The sequence below is a fragment of the Elaeis guineensis genome, chromosome 1 (genome assembly GCF_000442705.2).
Source record: "Elaeis guineensis isolate ETL-2024a chromosome 1, EG11, whole genome shotgun sequence".
In the NCBI taxonomy this organism is placed as follows: Eukaryota; Viridiplantae; Streptophyta; class Magnoliopsida; order Arecales; family Arecaceae; genus Elaeis; species Elaeis guineensis.
This window is the reverse complement of record NC_025993.2, coordinates 180,074,945-180,091,302: the sequence shown is the minus strand read 5'-3', so window position 1 is coordinate 180,091,302 and position 16,358 is coordinate 180,074,945. Positions and strand designations below refer to the sequence as shown.

The 16,358-nt window shown below is 42.2% G+C and overlaps 2 protein-coding genes across 4 annotated transcripts; both read right to left on the bottom strand.

Annotated features, from left to right (window-relative positions):
• Window positions 1-8,575: 8,575 nt before the first annotated feature.
• LOC140857532 (ATP-dependent DNA helicase Q-like 1) lies at window positions 8,576-11,789 on the bottom strand. The gene is made up of 4 exons (XM_073256569.1): window positions 11,679-11,789; window positions 9,492-9,874; window positions 9,123-9,362; window positions 8,576-8,743 (listed from the first exon to the last, which is right to left on the bottom strand). Exons 1-4 carry the CDS (start codon window positions 11,776-11,778, stop codon window positions 8,576-8,578), a joined length of 891 nt encoding a protein of 296 aa, XP_073112670.1. The 5' UTR covers window positions 11,779-11,789.
• Window positions 11,790-12,846: 1,057 nt separating this feature from the next.
• On the bottom strand, window positions 12,847-15,733 carry LOC140854666 (prefoldin subunit 2-like). 3 transcript variants are annotated; one of them, XM_073250577.1, is made up of 3 exons: window positions 15,575-15,733; window positions 15,443-15,505; window positions 12,847-13,427 (listed from the first exon to the last, which is right to left on the bottom strand). In XM_073250577.1, the coding sequence occupies exon 3, from the start codon at window positions 13,420-13,422 to the stop codon at window positions 12,982-12,984; it is 441 nt and encodes a 146-aa protein (XP_073106678.1). In that variant the 5' UTR covers window positions 13,423-13,427; window positions 15,443-15,505; window positions 15,575-15,733; the 3' UTR covers window positions 12,847-12,981. The 3 variants fall into 3 exon arrangements, with proteins under 3 accessions (XP_073106678.1, XP_073106679.1, XP_073106680.1); XM_073250578.1 differs by having other exon boundaries at window positions 15,443-15,720; XM_073250579.1 differs by lacking the exon at window positions 15,443-15,505 and having other exon boundaries at window positions 15,575-15,719.
• Window positions 15,734-16,358: the final 625 nt, after the last annotated feature.

The window sequence follows — 16,358 nt, the reverse complement described above, 5'->3', positions numbered from 1 at the left end:
CGAGTCGCGAAAGTCTTCTACAGCCCGACCCATGGCCTCCTTCGCTGACTCAGCTTCCGCCTTCGCGATGTCTGCGTCGGCCTGGGCGATGGACAACCTTCTTCGGCCTTAGCGAGGTTCCCGAGGCTTACTCGGAGCTGCTCGTGTTCGGCCTTCAGCTCCTTGGCGAAGCTGTCCCTCTCGTGCCGAAGCCGACGGACGGTCCGAGACTTCTTCTTGGCGTCGTCCCGGGTCGACTGCAGCTCTGACTCCGAAGTCGCCAAGGCGCCCGTGAGTCGGGAGACCTCCTCCGTGAGTCGGGAGACCTCCCCTTCGAGTCGGCCCTCCCGGTCGATCGACTGCTGCAGCTGGTCGACCAGAATGACCCTGTCGGCTTCAGCGGCCGCGACCTTGTCTCTCCAAGCCGCGCGCAAATCACCGAATTTCCGATATCCGGCCTCTAGCTCGGATATGTTGCAAACCAGCTGCACAAAACAAACCGACCGTCAAAGACCGAACTCACAGAAACAATAATGAAAACGAAGAAGAGAGAGACTCACCCGGATCATCATCGGGTAGAATGAAGACAGCATGTCGGAGACACGCTAATTCTTCATCACCTCGACGTCGGTTGGGAGGAGCGCCTAGCACAGCCTCCTGGCCAAGTCATGGTTGGCCAAGCCCGACGCACCTTCGGGAAGTGGGAAGTCAGTCGACCCCCCACCACCGGCCGACCTTCCTTCGTCGCCGGACGCCATCGGGGCCTTCCCTCGGCCGGACATCCAGGCCCTGACGTCGGAGAAGGACGGCAAGCTTGAGCCCGACCGAGTATCCCCCGAAGGCGCGGCAGCAGCAGGCGCGGGTTGCTCGAGCTCGCGTGCCTCCTCCCGATCCTCCTCCGCCGGCTAAGCAGCCGGCGCGCCATCGACCGATTCCTCGGCCACCCTTCTCTAGGGCGAGGCTGCGCCCTCCCCGACGGTCCCTCGGACGGGACTTCGACGAGCACTGTCGGCGCCGACAGTGCGATGACGGGCTCCGCCTCCGACCCAGTCGGCTCGCTCGGCGGGCTACTTGGGGCCTTTGGGAGGCCGCAACGGCCCGACCCCTTGTGCCGGCCTCTTCCGTACGGCGTACTGCCGTACGTCGGCTGCCGTCAGTCTCGACCGCGGTGGCATATCTGCAAACGACGACAGATGGTCAGCACCATAGAGGAAAGGAGAAAAGAAGGGCAAGGAAGACGGAAAACCGACCTAAGCGAGGGACCGGGCTGAGACCGGCGTCGTACAGGGCCTGCTCGGTGACGAGCTCCCTCTGCTTCGGCACCGAAATGTCTTTCAGCCGGTGGAAGTCTTCCCGGTCCTCAGCTTTCACCCGACTGTTCTCGTTCGGTTGGGTTCGGGGTCCCCCAACGGGCAGGGAACCCCTAGGGAATAGAAGAAGATACAAAAAAGAACTGGTTCTTCCATCCATGAATGGACGACGGAAGACCAATGATAAAAGAAAGCCCCTTTCGAGGATTAAAGTACCACCACCCTCGGGCTTTAGGGTGGGGTCGGAGGACGAAGAAGGCTCGGAAGAGGAAAATCCGAGGGTCAGTCGGCAAAAGCCGACACAGCAGAGCAAAACTGACTATTAGCCGAACCGAGTTCGGCGCGAGTTGCGTCGGGCATAGCCCGTAATAGTCAAGTACGTTTCGGACGAACTCCGGGATCGGAAAGTGAAGACCGGCCCGGAGGTCCTCGACGTAAAAAGCCACCTGGCCCTCAGGCGGGCTGTTGACCCGACCATTGGCACCGGGGCGAACAGCCGAAATTGCTCCGAGATGCAATATTGCTCCCGGAGCCGATCGACGTTCGGCCCCGAAAGTGAAGAGGCCTCCACCTCCGGGGTCGACCGAGGATCGTCGGTCGGATCTCCCGACCGACCTCCTCTTGGAGATGTTCTAGCCATGAACCCGCACAGAAGATAAACAGAGCAAAGAGGAGAAGAAAATGTACTGTGAGGAGGCGAGGAAGAAGACGATGAAGACGATGGAGGCCCTCAAAAGAAAGAGAGAGAACTCCTAAGGAGAAGGAAAACGGAGATGAGTACCTGAAACAGGGGACTACGCGGGCAGAGTCTCGACGGCAAAATGGGGGGGGGTAAAAACCTGGATGCAGGCGACCATGTATATATAGTACCCCCCGACGGTCGAGATGGAGCACGACCAACGAGGGATTCCCAGATCGCGCCACGTGGCGTCATTCGGGCCGTCTGTCGGCCCGACGGTTCGACGCACCCATCCTCAGATCGAGCCACGTCACCTCCATCCGCTCCAACAAACCCGTCCCAATGGCCACCTGCCACGTGACGAAGAGGCCATGACGTTTCGTATCCCCGAGGGGGCGACGGGAACGACGGTTTCCCTTCCTGATGGGACGAGACGTCTGACGTCGATGGGACGAGACATCTGACACCGACAGGACATCTGACACCGATGGGACACCGACGGAATATTTGATAAAGGACGTCTGACGCCAGCGAATCGCCCGGCATTCATGAGGCGCCTGGCGTCATATCAGCCCACGGTATGGTCGGGACTTGGTACGGTGAGGATCCACTCCTTTCGCCCGACGATGCCGCCCAAACAAAGACATTGGCCAGCGCACCATCCGACTCAGGAGTGGAAGGGGGCAACTGTTGGGGAATACCGACCGACCCCACTCACGCCGACTCATCGTCAGGCCTACATGACCAACGCCCGACTCTGCCGTTACCGACCGATGGTTGTCGTTACCGATCGACTGACGGCTGTCGTTACCGACCGACCGAGGATACGTCGGTCGGACGGACCTTTTCCTCTCTCCCGACCGGCTGCACTATGGAGTCCGATGCCCGACTCCTGCAACGTGCCCGACTGACTGTCGGAGGGGCCCCAAATTTTCGCCCGACGCCCCTCAACTGGCCGCCGACCTATGGTCGGTCGACTCCTCCAAATGCCATACGACTGTCGGAAACTGTCAGTCCTGACAACGGCATGCAGCACTGCCGCCTAGGGGCATTATCCCATCTAAGGCATGGGTCAACCCTAGCGATTTGACAGCCCCACGGCGATTTGACACCCTTACGGCGACTCTGACAGTCCTCAGTGAGTTAACAATTCTTCAATTGTCCGCGCCATTAATGACGGCGCCATACCATGCTCCACTATATATATCGGGGAAGGCAACAATGCTAGAGGTCCCTTCGAAACTCTCAAGCTCTCCCTCTCTCTCTCACCCTCTCTCGTTGAGCTCCTTGTTTTCTTTTCACTGTTGCCTAGTCTCCTCTCTGACTTGACCGTCGGAGGGTCCCCGCCGAAGCCACCTCCGGTCAGTGCGGACTTTCTTTTGCAGGCGCTCGTTCCCGACGATCAGGCGATGAGGGGATTGGCCGCAACACAACCCCAGCTCATGCTTTGAGGTGCTGAAGCAGGCAGCTGTCACAAAAAAATTAGGCTTGAGAATGGGGAGCCTTTGACTTAAAATTAGAAAAGCTACCTTTTCTGGAAAGGATGCATTAAATTCAAACAAAAAGGGAGCATTAAAAGCTAGGCTATGCTCTAACCTTTTCTAACATTCTCTCACTCTCTTTACTCTTAATTCTTTATTTTCCCTCTTTCTGTTCTTCTAGTAATCATCCCCAAGCTTGGGTGGTTCACAAACCACAATCTCCTCTCATCACTTTTTCCTCTTTCAAAAATCCCCTTTATCTAAGTTTGAATCAATTATGTATATTATATTAATTAGTATTATGTATAAAGAATTTTATATAATATATTGTATAATAGTATATATTAAATATCATTTATGAATGAAATGGAATATATTTATAGTATATTGTATATAGTATATAATATATTGCATTATATTATATTATATGAATATTTATTTTTAATAAATATGTCACATATCTTCTAAATTTTTCCAAATTTACCAGATTTTTCCAAATTCCAAATTTCTTAACCTCGCTGAATAGTTCCCAAACACCGCATTTCTGACTATGATATCAACTACTGTTTGTATGTTGTGTTGAGTTCTAGGATCGGATGACCAGCAAAACCCTCTTAATGCACAACGGGAATTGAGAATGACAGGGTTACAGAGATGGACCAGAGAATTTTGGACAATATAGTGTTGGTGTGAATGATGAATAGGAGTCCCAACCCTCCACATTTCATTTGTGTTGTTATAATTACACACTTCATATACTAAAAGGCATACTCCAAGACTTGCTTGGGTGATAATGTGAAAAAAGATAGTACTGAAAATGGACTATGGTCAGAGTATAAGACTTAGTAGAGTCAAGCAACCCTGTCTGAGTATCGAGCTGCTCGGGAAGTTAGCTGAGTCAAGACTAATTCAAAATCTGAGTTTTATACAAGCCAAGCCTCCCATCGAGTCAGCTCAAAAACTTGCTTAGTTGAGTTAACTCGATTTAGTCGACTTGATGAGTTTTTAAAACTATGGATCTAACTGCCTATCAACAAAATTTTCAAGTGGAAAAATCAAACAATTGTTGACAACAAAAATAAACATCAAGAACCTTCCCATTTTTATCACATACCCACCACACATTGATGACCCATCATCTTGCAGAATTATACTGGCCCACTATAATGATGCATCGGAATCACAGATCTCTTAAGAAAATCCAATTAACACAAAATGACATTTGGCAACTTCGTATTACTCCTATTGCATGAGTTAAATTCATCCACAAACTAAAAATTTTCATCCTCTAAGAAACATCCTTGGCCATTTCTCAAACCTTGAAGATAAGATATGGCATAATTTGTTTAAGGAGTATTAATTTACTCTAACAACATCCTTGACCAAGTAAGGCGAAATCGAAATTGAGACACATCCCGGCCGACAGATGGTACGAGCTGGTACAGATCCATACCAGACCGAAACAGTACGAACCGACACAGAGGAGAAGAAGGGAAGCAAGGAGGAAAAGAGAGAAAAAGAGGTAGAGAGATGGGGGGAGGGGAAGCCACCGATGAGGCTGCCGAAGGGCCTCCTACTAGCCATCATGGCCGTCGGATGGCACAATTGAGACCTGCGATGCCGCAGGCGTGAAACAGGGACAATCGCCTCTATTTTATGGAGTTTTTTTTCAAAAATCATAACTATAATGAAGCTGGCAATGGGTATGCCGTCTGTTTTTAAGTTTTTTTTAAAAAATTCTCAAACAGTGAAGCCAGCAATGGGTTGGCCATCTAGCGGCCACAGCTAGGGGTGGCAAAAATCGATCAGACCCACCAATCCGACTCGCATTCGACCCGTGTTAAACAGGTTTGGGTTTGGATTAAACAGGTTCGGATCGTAAACGGGTCGACATGTTTAACCCATTTAATAATCAGGTCGGGTTCAGATTTTAGGTTACTTACCCGTTTAACCCGTTTAATAAATGAGTTGAATCGGATCGGGTCGGGTCGGGTTATAACCCGTTATTTATAATCTTAAGGTCCTGACTCCTTAACTGGCTTAACTCTTAAGTGTTATCAGGTATATTCTTTCATTCAATCGGACGAAACATCGCTTCCCATCCCAGGCTCGCCGCTCGCATCTATTCCCCTTCCCTCCTCTAGGGTTTCCATTCCATCCCCTCTAGGGTTTCCATTCCATCCCTCCTCTCGATCGACGATCCCCCACCGTCTTCCCCACAGTCGGCAATAGATGGCCGTCTACTACCGGCTCCTCTCCGTTCGCAGTCGTGCTGAAGGGAACTCAGAGAAAGTTCAGGTATTCCCCTCCTCCTCCTCAACCTCCTCCCTTAGATGGTGCTCCTCCCCGATCTCCCCTCATCATGAGAGCGACCTGGCCTCCATCTTTACTCTTTAGCCATCATGACATCCGACATCACGATGACGGCAAACTCGGAGGAATTGCGAGGATTTTTGCTCCGATCTCTGAGGTTGGTGTTTCCCTCCGATCTCTATGGTTGGTGTTCGATCTAGATCTGAGGATTTTTTTTCTTGGATTTACATTAGGATTTTTGGGATTTCATAGTGATCTGATCTATTATTCTGGGATTTCATAGTCATTTATGTATTGTCTCATTTATGCAATCGATTTACTGGTTTTTCTCTTGGATTTACGTTAGGGTTCCTGGAAGGTTTGTGTGATCTGGTCTTTGCTCGGCTGGTTTAAATCAAAAATTTTTGTATAACTGTTTTTGCTTTGATTTATGGATTCCTGGCTCTCTGATGATCATTGTTTACCTGATTAGATTTTTTTTTTGGATTTACGTTAGGGTTCCTGGGAGGTTTGTGTGATCTGATCTTTGCTCGACTGGTTTAAATCAGAGATTTTTGTCCAACTGTTTTTGCTCTGATTTATGGGTTCCTGGCTTTCTGATGATCATTGTTTACCTGCGATTTATTTAATGAATAGTATCTTGCATGTGTCATTTATGTATTATCTCATTTATGCAATCGATTTACTGATTTTTTTTCTTGGATTTACATTAGGGTTCCTAAGAGGTTTGTGTGATCTGATCTTTGCTCAGCTGGTTTAAATCAAAAATTTTTGTCTAACTGTTTTTGCTCTGATTTATGGGTTCTTGGCTCTCTGATGATCATTGTTTACCTGATTGGGTTTTTTTCTTGGATTTATGTTAGGGTTCCTGGGAGGTTTGTGTGATCTGGTCTTTGCTCGACTGGTTTAAATCAGAGATTTTTGTCTAACTGTTTTTGCTCTGATTTATGGGTTCCTGACCCTCTGATGATCATTGTTTGCCTACGATTTATTTAATGAATAGTATCTTGCATGTGTCATTTATGTATTGTCTCATTTATGCAATCGATTTACTGATTTTTTTCTTGGATTTACGTTAGAGTTCATGGGAGGTTTGTTTTAAGGTTTGTGTAGGGAGGCTATGATGATTTTGAAATATCTTTTTGTTGATTCAATTATTTCTAACAGCAATAATCTTGGACGGCCTTCTTCTATAGACAACCGATTGTTGTTGTTTTGATTTAGTTGTTGATGAAATATTAAATCTGAGCCTCCTCTTCCTCTTCCTTTCTTTAATGTTCTAACTGTTTTTAAGTTTTTTTGTGGTTAATATAAGGTTTCATTATATGATATAAATGGATAAAGAGCCTGTTGTCAATTTAGATTTGGAAAGTGATGATGATTATCTATGTATCACTCAGTATCTATGTTAATTTTGATTATCTCTGTATCTAAACAGGTTAAACGAGTAAGGTCACGTCAGGTTAACAGGTTAGCTGTTTATTAAACAGGTTAAATGACAAATGGGTTAAACGGATCGAATCGGGTCGGATAAACAGGTTAACTGTTTAATAAACAGGTTAAATAGGTCGGGTTGGGTGACCTGTTTATTAAATGGATCAAGTTCAAGTTTGAAAATCTGACCTATTTAATAAACAGGTCGGACTCAGGTTTGATGTTTTCTGATCCGACCCGTATCTAACCCGACCCGTATCCGATCCGACCCGATTGCCACTCCTAGCCACAGCAACCACCCGATATTCTCCGGCAGCCTCTCCGCCAGCTGCTCCTCTCCCCGGCACCATCGCTCCCCTTCTCTCTCTCGATTAAACGTCCTATTAGGCGACACCGATCTGCGGAGACCTCTGCAGCTGTCTAATGGTGTCATCCCCTCTTTCCCTCCCCCCTTCTCTCTCTTTTCCTCTCTTTCCCTCTCCCTCCTCCAGTGTTCCAATTTGCTAGGCCAAACCATCCTGGTTTGCCGCCAATACAGCTCGAAACAATGAATGTATGTTCAGGACGGTTCAGTGAACCTTGTCCTTGACAATGAATGAGATCTTGATGTCTATGAGTAGCATAGACATTTCATGAGGGAGTAGATATCAATATGTATTTTATAATCCAAATCTATCTAATACGTACATTTTCAAGCTAAAAGCATCTATCTTTACTTGTTATAGTTGTATGCATTAAGAAATCATAAAATTTCTCAAGAACAATATAAAGTAAAATAATATCAAAACAATCTTAAAATCACAATTTCAAGATTCCTAAACATCAAAATAACCATAAAAACAAAAAAAATATCAAAAGATAATGAACCAATACCATACGAGTATGTATCATCGTGACTTGGGACCAAACTAGTATGGTACTCGACATCATGATTGTGAACCTTGCTTTAAAGAATTAAAAATACACAAAATAAAAACTTCAAATGCGTTAAAAAAAGCAACATGCATCAGGGAGCTGAATACAAGAAAGAATAAGCAATAATATTCTTAGAAAAAACATTATTTAGAAAATGATGATTGCCTTGTAAGTAATGCATATTTCTAAAGACTAATCATGACATTTGTAAATTCTTGAACAGTTGGTTATTAATTATTTGTAAAAATTAAAAGATCAATTTAGTAAAAAGGCATGAACTTGATAATATAACATTGTAACCATGTATGCCAACTTGTTAAAATCGCTAGAAATCATACACTGCATTCACATTCTTAGCCTCTTAGACACTATCAAACTCTATGACAAGCCATTTCCAAAAGACCACTTATGTCAGGGCAATGTCATCTATAATACTATTATTAGAGTCTAACATAACAGGATCCTTACCTCAACTCTCGGATAACTGCTGATGCCTGTGAAGCAGTCTGTTGTGAATTCAAAAAAGTTGCAGGTATCCCATACTTAATATTCAATGTAATGATCTGGTCCTGAATAAGTGACAGCAAAGGGCATACAACAACAGTGACACCTGGATGTAGAGTTGCTGGGAGCTGTAGATAACATGCTAGTGTTAGTAAAAGTTGCTTGAAATTGTAGATCACATTCTTATGGCTTTCAGTTGCCCTGAATATTTAATTAATGTCTCATACCCATTCAAGATAAATAGGCATTAACTTGAAAAAACAAAAAAAACAGAATGTATCTTCCAATTTAAATCAGTAGAAACTGCTCGTTGAATTCCAACAACTTATATGACTTTAGGAATTTTCAACAAGAAAGTCCTTCTGCAACCATGCACCACCACAGGACATTCTCTTCATAATAAGATAATAAGGCTTTAGGTGAACTGTGAAAATGCATTGAAAAGCATCATCAAACTGGTCTAAAGCCTGTAATAAAATGACTGTTAAAACATAGAAAAAGTTCAACCTGGTAACATAAACTTTTACCCCCACCAGTGGGCATAAGAACAAAGCAGTCTCTGTTCTCAATTGCTGCTTTACAAGCTTGATACTGCAGAGTTCGAAAAGCTCTGTTGCCAAATATTACAGCATTTGCTAATTCAATGTCATCCATAGCCTGCAGCTCCTCATAACATAGAGTTTCATGTCCATTTGGTAATGCATCAGGATATGATGGGGCTGGTCCATTGCTGACATTTTCACGCACCTTGAGAAATGAAGGTTTGGGGGGGGGGAATTCGTAGAGAAAAATCCTTAAAATATAACCATAATAAAGTTCAGAATAACAAGAGAATTCAGAAGCATTACTGTAAGCAGAAGAAGAAGAAAAGCTTACTGGCAACCTTGAGGTTTGTTTACCCACACTTTGACAAATTCTATGACCTTTATTTTTATGAAAGCCATAGGAAGGATCAGGATTTGTACCCTTCTGGCTCAAGACTTCCAAATCAGAGTCATCACTACCATTCAACTTATCCAACTCTTCTTGGCCCTGGTGTCCAGACAAATCTCCTTTACCCATCACAACATTTCCTGAGTCAATCCCATTCTCTGTTTCCTCATCATTTGAAACACCTCCCAATATGTCATTTAAAGCTCCAAAAGCTTCAGATTCAATAGCTTGCAAATCATCCCAATCTTCTTGCATAGCATCAGCCAATGCAACCAGAAAATCATCACCACAGTGCTCAACAGTGACAAATTCCTTACCATCCTCTCCTACACCACAAATAAAATTAACTGTTGTTTAATTATTAAAAGAATAACTCATGATTCTAAACACACATAAAATTCAGGATTTTATACTATTACAATGTCCATCATTAAAAGTGTCCATAAAAAGATGATGGCCTCAGGCAATTTGTGTCCATAAGAGCTAGAAGCCTAGTTTATGCAATACAATACTTTGCTTTGAATTTTTTTTTAGCTTTCGAACTTCATCTTGAGTGCATCCATTATTTGCTGTAAATCACTCTTTCAACCATAGGTCCTCTTTTCTCTGGTAGCTAAATGTTAATTACACAACAATCTACATGAGCCTATGACATGGCATCCCCACTTATTAAGGTTCTGGAGGAAGAAATAGAAAATGAGAGATGGATGATGATGATGACGATCAAATTTTATTTTATTTCATTGCAGATGGATGACGATGACGATGATGATGAAATTTTATTTCATTTCAGATGAAAACAATTTTTTATTTAAAATAAATTAGAAAAAAACTGTACCTTTATCTGTAGAAAGATCGCTTCTCCACATGACCGTCTAATGATGATGATGATGATTTTATTTCATTTAGGTTAACGAACAATCTTTTTATACCCAAGAAAACCTTTCTTTATGCATAGAAAGATCGCTTCTCCAATAAACAAGGATTGCATGACCAAACAGTGGTTTATGCTAGAAAAGGATGCCTAATAAGTTACAAAATAATCATTTAACAAGGTTATGAATTCCTATTCAACCCAATATGGTGAGATACCAACACTCTAAAATAGACTCTTAATACTGGTATTCCCTCAACCTACAACTGATATTAGACCTGCCATTATTAATCCTAATCAAATGATTTGAATTAGGACACACAAATAGCCCAAAATGTCCCTCAAAGACCATGTTATTGTTCAGTACTGGCCCTTCTCTAACCAACCAATATTGACCTTTATAGAGATCATACAAAATGGCCCGACCAAGCACCTGAAGGGCTCCTTTGTTGACCCAAACACCTGACTAGAACACTCCTCAAAATGGAATAATATGCATAAAGGATTCCACGTTCTGAATAAGACATTGCAGTTTTATAAGAACGTGGTTTTTATAAAACTTTCCCCTCCTTTGCATACTTTCTGGTGATCCCATTACATCCAAACCATAAAAAACAAATTAACATAACAAAAAGTAGGTCAAAATCGAGAATAGCATAGGAGTTGACATAAACGCCACAATTTTACACCTTTGATGCACGTCAATTGAGAATACTAACCACACCAAAATAAGAGGAGGAAAAAAAAAAAACGCTGGCAGTTTAATCCAGCATCTCATAGCCTCATGGTCATAAGACAAGTAGCGATATTCAGATAAATTCCAAATTTTCAAGAGGACTTTGTTAGAGGATAGCCTTTATAATATCCCAATAACTTTATCATTGCCTTTGTCATTTTAACATCTAAAACATTAATCACAATCTCAGGATCCCAAGAAACCACAACAAAAAAAAATGTTCTAACAAATTTTCACCCATAATCCCATTTTGTACCAAAGTAACCTAATTTCCCAAACATCAAAAGCAAAAGGATGCAATTTAGAAGCACAAAGCAATTGAGTACATCTTTCTTGATTCCGCGGTTTTTGGGCACTTAATCTTTTCCATAAGAAATGCGATTTAAAGAGAATGAAAAGATTGTAGGAGGCCACGAGTAATCAAGCCCTAAAAGTCGAAGTCGAAGCTTTTTTGGGTACGGGAGAATAAAGCAAGTGGAAAGAAGCAGGGTAAACATTAGGGTTTCGATCCCAGCTATACCGTAGAGATCAACAAGCCGATCCAAGCACTTCTTTGCGACCTCCTCGTCGAATCCAAAATCCAATGCCAAGCTTAGAAGCCGTGCTCTCTCCACCTCCATTTCTCTCTCGCTCGCTGCTCTCTCTTCGCTCGTATTGCGTTATAAAGCGGCGCGCCGTGCGCGGGAAAGCGGAAAAACAAACCCGGTCCGGTCCAGATTCAAAGCTTGGACCGACCGAGTCGGGTTAAATATGAACCACGCCACGTCTTTTGCTCCCAGTCGTATGCCAGAAGTGCAATAAAGCACAGAGTCTTCCACGAATCAAATGAATCAGCGAAAATATTCGTTGGATACCAAAAATTTGAATAGAGGTGTAACATGTTCTACAATTTCTGTTGGTGGAATTTTAGTCGTGTTAACATGTTTTGTCATTCCCTGGGGTGGTCATTTTTCTAGTTAATGTAATGATAGGATATTGTTTTATTTATATTCTTGATAAAATATGTGAACTGACTTATGAGGAGTTTCTGGCAGGTTACAGGTCACATAGGCTTTGCTCAACTAAGGATCTAAGATCACCTATTCTTGATATGATACCAAGTATGAACCATGTCACGTCTTTTTCTCCCAGTCGTATGCTAGAAGTGCAGTCAAGCACAAGTCTTTTATAAAATCATCCCAAGATGAATCAGTTAAAATACATGTTGGAGACCGAAAAATATGCGTATATACACAACATGTCCTATAATTTCTTGCGGTGGAATTTACGTCTTTTTGCCATTTCTTTGGTGGTCATTTATCTCATGTTTTAGAACAGGGACCCACATAGATTAGAACTCTTTTCAACATTCAGCCATTCACCTAATTTTCCATTTGACCATTCAGACTTTGGATTCCAACAGTTGTACAAATGATACACTTCAACAGATAGTGGGGAGAACCCTGTCAAATTGCCCGAGACCACCAAAATGAGCAAGCCTTATCATCAATCACCATACATGGAATCGATTGGTGGTCGCCGAAACCAATCCTGTAATACACTGGTGTATTCCTGCTGCAATGGGCTTTCAAACATAAAGAGAAGAAAGGCCAACTAAAACTCCTAACACAGAAGCAAAAGGTTTGTGTTGGAAGAAGCATTCCCACCATTTATCTAATCAAGCCGGTCAATTTCTGAGGCAGTCCAAATCCTCGCACAAATATGTTTCCTTTCACGAAAATATATAACCATATCTGTGCACAAAATTTAGTTCTTATGATGAACCTAACCACATTTTCATTTAAATGTTTGACTGTTCTTAACTTGATGTAGCATTCCTCGCCCTACTCCTTTGCTGGACCTACAAGAACTCCCTGGGCAGAACCTTCTCTACGATTACTGTCGTCCATAGCATCACTGTCTGCTCTTCTGATCTTGATCTTATGCTTCAACTCAAAGTCTGCAATCTCCTTTTTCTTCTTCTCCAAAGCCTCATTAAGGCGAGCAATGACCTCTTCAAGGCCCTCCTTGTTGCGCTGCACTGCAGGCAGGACCTCCCTGATTGTCCTCTCAACCAGCACACCACCAATCATCCGGTAGCAGTGCCTGGAGGGATCGAGCGGTTGTATCGCACCAATTACAAGGGAATGCTCACCTACTTCCATCTCCAACTCTGTGATCTTTGAGTAGAGCTGGTTGATCTCAGAGCGCATGGCTGCATACGTATTTGCAATTGCTTGCTCATTCACTGGTTCCCTACTGTCACCACCAGCTCTGCTCGCCATGGTCTCTGAAAATATATAGAACTCAATAACATATACACAAATATAAAGCAAGAAATATATGTCAAAATCACATCAATATTTTGTTGTTTTGTCTGCCATCAAGCATTCGCAAGGTTTCCATTTATAGCAAATAATGTATGATCTGACTTGATCTGCACTTCTAGTGCCGTTGCAGTTCAACATGGACTTGCATCAATGGAAACTTTTTTCCATTACATATTGTGATCCAAGAACTGCCCAGCGATCCACCATCTATTCTATGATATGCAGCAAATGTGGACTAATGAAACTGCATACAAGCCCCAAGAAAATGTTGAAGTTACCGGGTATTACCAGTCCATACTAGGCATATTGTATCATATCAATGAGAAATCGGTATTCAGTGGGCCCCTCAGTATTGTACTGTAGATAGCCAATATCACCTTTGCCATGCCGGAACTAAATGCTATACCATATGTTGGTATAGTACAGTATGTAAAAGGCACCACACCATACTTCAACCCTTCTCCTAGTCAAACTTCATATTCTCAAGAACGAATTTGACAAAACACAGGATAAGCCCAAGATAGCAGGCCAACTAGTAAGACAATCAATGTTTTGATTAGATGTCATTGGTATTGACCCGAGAACCATGTAATGATCACATATTCAAGCTTTGAGTACATCAAAAGGAAAGGGTAAGATCTGAAACAGGTGCATCGGTCATGCATTAAACTCTATGTAAGTTTCATTCTGACTCACTCCCCTTTTTTCTTTTAGGGTATTGTTTTGCGCCAAACTAGATCTTCCTAATGCAAGGCAGAGTGCATTGGCTGTTGGCTCATTTTGATATATATTATTGCTTATCGCTGCCATGCTTTGATACAGAACCAACCTATTTATACTACTGATACTTGTTAGAACCCAAACATTTTGACAACATATTATCTAAAAGATTAGCCTCCTTTCGTAATTACATTTCCCAATAGAGTTAATTGTTTTGGGTAACATGGTGTAGTCTGCGTCTCTTGCATTATGTTTTATTAAACTTATCCATGCATCTTCTAAAAGATCCATAGTGCATGATGCTTACAAAAATTGGACCTCTTCGCATGTATCATGCATGATTTAAACCCACAATGGCATAATGTGAGGCAATTAAGACTGAGATAACATTTCAACCAACTTGCTTTGGTATTCATGACCATCCAAATCATGAATATCGATCAAAGATCTATCAGATTTAGCTCCCATCCTCAATATGATGCCTCCATACAAGGATATTATTCATTAGAAGTATTTTCAAATTTGAACAATCATAAAAATTGAAGAGAACCGAAACATTGGGTTTTCAAAAACCAAAAGATAAACATCAAGATCACGAGCAACATTTACACCTCAAGACTTCAATACCAAAAGATCATTTACCATTCAAGCTGACGAAAAGTTTCCTCAGTGAAAGTTGATCGATCAAGACATGTAGTAGGTGGTTGGAAATTTGATTGAATCATCAATCATGTTTTAGAAAGAGCTGATACTTCTTAAGGTGAAAGTTAAGTATGATTACATTGTAACAAAAAATAGGAGATTCCTTGTCGACTCCAACCGTGTACCACAGCTACTTTCCCCAAATTACATATCAAGAGCACCCAAACAATAGCAGCAAAAGGAAAAATAAATAAATAAATCTAATGGGAAGACAAGAAAAGGGTAATGATCCCAACATTCGCTTTAATCACACCCTATCCTAACGTTGTTCTTCCTTTTCAGCGGCAAGTTCCATATTACAGGACAAAAAATGAAGCACAAGAATCTAACCTAGCTTCCAGTACACATCGATGAATCAAACCCTCGATTCTTATAATTGCTTCGCAGCATATACATGGAAAGTTCCAATTTTGAATTAAAACGACCAAGAAATCAGAACCCTAATCCAATAAAAAACAATAATATTCTCCAAACCATCGAGAATTTGTAGGAACGAAATAACTCTTCTTTAAAAACCTAAAACGAACCAAGTTGGGTACAAGTCGAAACCGACCTGGAATCCGAGGCAAAACCGCAGCTTTTGGATGCTGGAGAAACCTCAGAATACAGTTCGGATCTGAGAAAGAAGTGGGGATGAGAAGCTCATTTGAAGTGCTCAAAGAAAAAGATGAGAGAAAGGTCCAACCTTGAATCAGGGAAGAGACGGAGACTGATGTCCAGGCGGCGAGGTCGGACGTCGGAACGTTCCGGCGGTGATGGACGGGCGCCAACAGAGGAGGAGTAGAAACTTGGCAGCAGAATCACAACCGCTTGATAGCTTTTTTTTTTTGGACGGGAACCGGAGAAAAAACGGGTCGGGTCGGGTTTGGGTTCGATTTCGGGTTTGGGACTTCGCTTCTTAAGCTAGAGTACGGGAGGGCAATAAAGTTACGCTTTTTATTTTAAGCTATCTTGCCCACTAGAGCAGCTGTACGGTTAAATCGTCACCGCAATAGGTTATAGATATTAAATTATCAATTAATCGAAGACCCACATATTGTGTAGGTACGGATGTATGAAAAAAAAATTTCAGACGTAGTTGTTCACAGAATTATAATATGTAATATTTGATAGTTAAAAATATTGATATATTTATATCGATGAAAAAATAATATAAAATAATTAATTAATATAAAATTAAAAAAATATAAATTTCTATAATAAAAAAAAAAAGAAGCAACAGTGAATAAGAAAAAATAATTTTACATCTTATATAATAAGGAGAAAACGTCATACATCTATTAAATGAAAATTAATATGTATTCTTGATGGACTACAAATGTTAATAAATAAATAACCTTTGAGTTTCCAACGCACGACACATACAACATTGAAGAAGTACTCTTTTCAAATAGCACAACAAAACTCATTTGAGAAACTGAGTTGGCAACATTCTAATACTCCTTAACAAAATATTATTTTATATATAT

Excerpts from the sequence above, each read along its gene's own strand:
- LOC140857532 (XM_073256569.1), bottom strand. The coding sequence starts at position 11,778 with ATGGAGGTGGAGAGAGCACGGCTTCTAAGCTTGGCATTGGATTTTGGA. Across the intron at positions 9,875-11,678 it reads TCGGCTTGTTGATCTCTACG|GAGAGGATGGTAAGGAATTT; the intron begins GTATAGCTGGGA and ends TTTGTGGTGTAG. Across the intron at positions 9,363-9,491 it reads AACAAACCTCAAGGTTGCCA|GTGCGTGAAAATGTCAGCAA; the intron begins GTAAGCTTTTCT and ends TCATTTCTCAAG.
- LOC140854666 (XM_073250577.1), bottom strand. The coding sequence starts at position 13,422 with ATGGCGAGCAGAGCTGGTGGTGACAGTAGGGAACCAGTGAATGAGCAA.